This window comes from Orycteropus afer, unplaced genomic scaffold (genome assembly GCF_000298275.1).
Source record: "Orycteropus afer afer isolate SDZICR_OR568_19922 unplaced genomic scaffold, OryAfe1.0 scaffold00055, whole genome shotgun sequence".
NCBI classification, from domain to species: Eukaryota; Metazoa; Chordata; class Mammalia; order Tubulidentata; family Orycteropodidae; genus Orycteropus; species Orycteropus afer.
The window spans coordinates 7,881,488-7,886,824 of NW_006921642.1; the positions used below are offsets into that span (position 1 = coordinate 7,881,488).

Here is a 5,337-nt window from a genome sequence, read left to right on the forward strand (position 1 = left end):
TATATATATATATATATATATATATATATGTATATAGTATCTGCAAAGCATAATAAAGAGAAGCAGAACAAAGTGCAATATAACAAAGTATGCCTATTTCTCCACATAGGACACATCCAAAAAAAGCAAGCTCACTGCTTTCAACTTGGATCTGACTCATAGTGACCCCTTCTTAGGGTTCCGAGGTGGTTTCACTACAGAAGTAGATTCCCCACTCTTCCTTCCGAGGAGTGCATGGTGGGTTTGAACCACCAGCCTTCTGGTTAGCAGTCAATGCCTTAGGCACTGCGCCACCAGAGATCAGCAAGGCTCAATTGCAGCCTGACTAGAGTCATGGTGGTGTCATGGTGCCTTGTGGTTTCTTTAGGAACAAAGGGAGAAACTCCACAAGGCCATTTCTCGTTTTTCCAATTTTCAGTTGAGCATGCAGTTTTCTTTCTACCTGAGTCCTCTTTGGGCTGTAAAACCTCAGAGCTGTAGTTAAAATTGGCTTCTTACTAGATAGAGCAGCTCACTGGCTATGGTGCCTGTCAGCTGACACCATGCAAAGGTGGCTTTGGCTGTAAGTAGTAAACTATAAATTTTTTTAGGCTTGGCTCCTTCCTGACTAAATCTAATAGAAGTGTTGGTCTGTCAACATAATAGCTGTAATAGTGATACATGTGGCTCTGCTAGCCATTGTGTTTTTGGAATTGCTTGGGGACTGCTTGACAAAAACTTGCAACATGTGTAAGATCTCTTCTACTTTTAACAAATTCCTGAGTTAATTTGGGAACTTTCTACTGGTAAGCTAAGGTCTTACCCCAATCTTTTTCCTCCTTTCCGTTTTGTGTGGAAAGTTTTAATTGGAATTATGTTTACATTCTCTTATATGTTCCACTTAGCATTGATAATTAAGAGTTAAAGTTTATTCTCTGGCTTCTATATATTTACTGATTTTGTGAGACTCAACTAGCAAAAGAATGTGGGGGATGTGTGCATACTTGAAAATTTTTAAATATGAAAATTTTCCAATGTATGCAAAACTAGAGAGACTACTATAATCCTTACATACCCAAATTCAGCTTTACTTGTTTCATCTATCACTTCTCTCTTTTGGGTAAAGCAAAGAAGTAACGTTTTTATATTTGAAATATTCATTAGACCTGTCATTTAATTTCTATTGAAATTACTGGTTTATTTTCTTTAGATATTTTGGGTGATTTATTTCTAGTGTTGGGGGTGTATCTGCTCTTAGTGGGCTCCTTCAAATACAGACTGCTGTAAACCAACCAATTCACTGCCATCGAGTAAATTCTGACTCATAGCGACCCCCTTTGGGTTTCTGAGGTGGTAAATCTTTATGGGGGAGCTCTGGTAGCATAGTGCCTAAGGCACTTTGACTGCTAAGCAGAAGGCTGTTAGTTCAAACCCACCAGCCACTCCTCAGAAGGAAGGTGGGGCAATCTACTTCCATAGTGATAGTGCCTCAGAAACCCAAGGAGGGGTCACTATGAGTCAGTCCAACTTGATGGCACATAACAACAACAACAAAATCTTTATGGGAGTAGGTTGCCTGGGCTTCCTTCCACGGAGTGGCTGGTAGGTTTGAACTGCCAACCTTCTGGTTAGCAGTCAAATAAGTGCCTTAGGCACTATGCTACTATAATAAAATATTTGATTAGACGTTGCCAAAGGGCAAGGAGGCCACACCTTCTGACCTCCTCTGACCCCACAAGAGGAAGACAGAATCACCGTCAGTAGCCCAAGGCCTGTCCCTGTAAGGCCAGACATGCTGCTTCCCTCCAGCCCTTTCACCAATCCTGACACCAGCCGTTCCTCCCACAGCACCCACCACTTCTCTGCTGGGTTCAATAATTCGCTGCAGTGGCCACACACAACTCACCGATTATGGGGTTTATTAGGGAAGCAATAGGCTACAATTCAAGTTTAGAAATGCTTTCAGTCTGTGTGCAGCCAGCCACCTCACTCAGCAGCCTGCAGTCTCTCCCTCAGCAGCATGTCTCTCTCACATTTCTGTCTCAGCGAGTACATGTCTCAGGAGCGCATTTCTCTCAGCAGCACGTCTTTCTCACCTAGCAGTGAGAGAGACCCCTTCTGCCTCTAGGAGGGCTCCTTCTGAGCTTGGCAGAGTGGCCAAACTAACCAATCCCAACATCAGAATTCTTACACACCTGAGAGAGAGAGAGAGAACTTCCCAGAAGATTGCTTCCTGCCAGGCTCAACAGAAATACCCAGGTGGATAACTAACAGTCAGGAGCTACTCAGTTGCTCACAGCCAAATTCCATCACTGAGTTTACGAAGACTTAGGGCTAGAAAAGCCACCCTATGTGATTTACTACACTGCAGATATATAGAAGGAGAATAAGCATAGTTAAATTAAGTTTAGGCTTTCATATATATATCTTTTAAAAAAATAAATAAAACTGAATAAATCTGGGTGGAAATATTTAAGAAGCAAGCAATAGAGTCCTTAAGATGGATATTGGAGCTATCTAAAACTTTAAAGGAAAATAGCCTTTGTCAAGTAGTGAGTGTACTTGACCGGAAAATGTAGAGACAATAAATGTAGAAACTGAAATGAATCAGAATGTTTAAGCTACTTTGGTGTTAGTATTCTGTCACTGATTAAGTAACAGAAGTTTAGAAAGCATTAGTGGGAATTGGATCACCCAGAAAAATAGAGTTGAGCTGAAATGTGAAATGGATTGGGGTGTTAAAGGTAACTTAAAAACTGTATAATCTTTATTAAGTAGATTAATTAGATAACTGTCTCTCAAACTATCTCATGTACATCAAATGAGTGATCAAATTATATAAGGATGTTACACATTTTTAATTTTATGGATTGTGAGAAAGTTGAAACTTCAGTAAGTTTGCCTCTTAGGATTTAGATTTACTCCCATAGTCTGAATTTATTATTCACTCAGCACAAATTATTGGTTGTCTAAAACATTGCTGTCCAATAGAAATATAATGTGGGGCACAGATGTACTTTATTTTTTTCCAATAGTTATGTTAAAAAGGTAAAAGGCAACCAGTGAAATTAATTTTCATATATTCTTAATATATGCAAAATATAATTTACCATGTAATCAAGTGTTAGGTCTTTTATCTTTTTCTTTATAGTAAATCTTCAGTTTGGACTAGACACATGTAACTAATGGCTGTCATACTGGATATCACAGGTATACAGTATGCAAGTGTTTGCACTATAATGCCTTCATATATAACATTTTCAGCGCAGAATTTTATTTTGACTAAGTTGGTTTATAATATGTAAATGAGATTAAAATAATCAAAACAACAGTATCACACTTTATTGAACTTTTTAAAAGGACTGATATTAAAAATACACTTTAACCCAGTTTCTCATCTCTTGAGGTGGTTTTAATTGAAAATCAATTAACAAAAGGAAGAGAATGTATAGCGAAGAGCCTGAATGAATGAGTTGGTCTATATTTTCATTAAACACAGTCTGAATCCCATGAGAAAGTTAACCTATATGACCCCGAGACCAGAACAACTAGATGTTGTCCAGCTACCAATGCCAACCACTCAGAGGGATCAAAATTGGAGATCTTGTATAGAGTGGGAGAAAAATGGCAACAAACCTCAATCATAGAAAAGACCAGGCTTACTGATCTGATAGAGACTGCTGAAATCCCTGAGACTATGGCTGCAAGTCACCGTTTGGGCGTGGAATTGAACTCACTCCCAGCCAAATAATAGGCCTATGAGCTGAACAACTACACCAGGGAGATGCACTCCTTAGAACAATTTACCATGGGAGATCAGAAGGGTAGTATTTGCACCAGCAGAAAAGTAGGGAAACAGAAATGCATAGGCAAGAACAACACAGGGAAAAAGGGTAGGAGGAAGAAGTGGGAGGAGAGCTGTTACACTGCAGGGAATGTAACTAGGATCACAAAACAAAGTGTATGAACTATTGAATGTAAAGCAAATCTGCTTTGCAAAATTTCACCCAAATCACAATTTTTTTAAAAAAAAACAACAGCCACCTATGGTACAGTTCTACTCTGTCATATGGGTTGCTATGGGTTGAAACCAACTGGATGGTACCCACTAACAAAACAACTGAGAACTTAGCTTTGTTTCTTGTCTGCAATGCTGAAATTAAAATTCAATTAATATTATTTTTTAAAGGCAGTCTCAATCTCTCCAAGTGTTGTTATGCTTGTTCTGCCATTGCCTTAGTAGGAAAAGAAAACTGGAAGTTAGCCAGTATTTTAACAGCTTGTCCACTCATTAATTTGGTAACAATGGTAGATTTACTCTACTTTTCAAATTAAAACTTACATAAGCTCGTTGTATATCCTGATAGTTTTTATATTTAGAAAGTGGTAGAGAATAAACAAGTTTTTATATTTACCTGAATTTCTATGTCGCTTTTCTTTGTATCTGTTATTTCCTTAAATGTTACATGAAAATGTCTAGAATCATTAAAATTAAAATGTATGATCAGTGGTTTTGTAGTCTCAGTAATTTTATAAACTTATAATTGGTTTTGCTTAAGTTCTTAGATTTATTTTTTATATTATCTGTTTTTTCATCTTTGTTAGTCGGCAGCAGGAAATAGAAGAAAAACTCATCGAGGAAGAGACAGCACGAAGAGTGGAAGAATTGGTGGCAAAGAGGGTAGAAGAAGAATTGGAGAAAAGGAAGGATGAAATAGAGCGAGAAGTTCTCCGAAGGGTGGAGGAAGCTAAGCGCATCATGGAAAAGCAGTTGCTCGAAGAACTCGAGCGACAGAGACAAGCTGAGCTTGCAGCACAAAAAGCTAGAGAGGTAACGCTCGGTCGTTTGGAAAGTAGAGACAGTCCATGGCAAAACTTTCAGTGTCGGGTTGTGCCTCCTGCTCAGTTCAGAAAGAGATGGAATACAGACAATCTAATTCCTTTCTCATCTAAACTTACATTGCTGTGAAAGTTAATTTTTTAGCCTATTCAGAAGTGCTGACTGATGCTTAAAAGTTATTTTCATAAAACATATTCAAGGAACACTTTTCAATTTAATGGAACTGGCCTACATATTTGAGATGTGTTTGAAACTTTTGCCATGGCTGCAGGATTTACATTTCTTTTTTGGGAGGGTTGGGGGAGACAGGGAGTGGTAAAGGGAAAAAGTTAAAATCCACCTGTGGTTATGTATTTTTCTTCTGTTTATCACTCTATTACCTAGACTGTGAGAGGCTCTTTGCCTTCACTCAGATTAAAAAGAGCAGGGCCTAACATTGAGTGACAGCACCTGCTTTTGGTAAATAGGTTTTCTTACTCTTCTTTTTTTTTTTTTTTTTTCCTTTTTTTTTCCTTTTT

The 5,337-nt window shown here is 38.2% G+C and overlaps 1 protein-coding gene across 1 annotated transcript in view; it reads left to right on the forward strand.

The window, feature by feature from the left end:
• Positions 1-5,337, forward strand: part of ARGLU1 (arginine and glutamate rich 1) — a 32,682-nt gene that overhangs the window by 8,075 nt on the left and 19,270 nt on the right. The window contains exon 2 of the mRNA XM_007938919.2: positions 4,585-4,810. Within this exon, the coding sequence (XP_007937110.1) occupies positions 4,585-4,810 (226 nt within the window). The remainder of the gene's footprint in view (positions 1-4,584; positions 4,811-5,337) is intronic.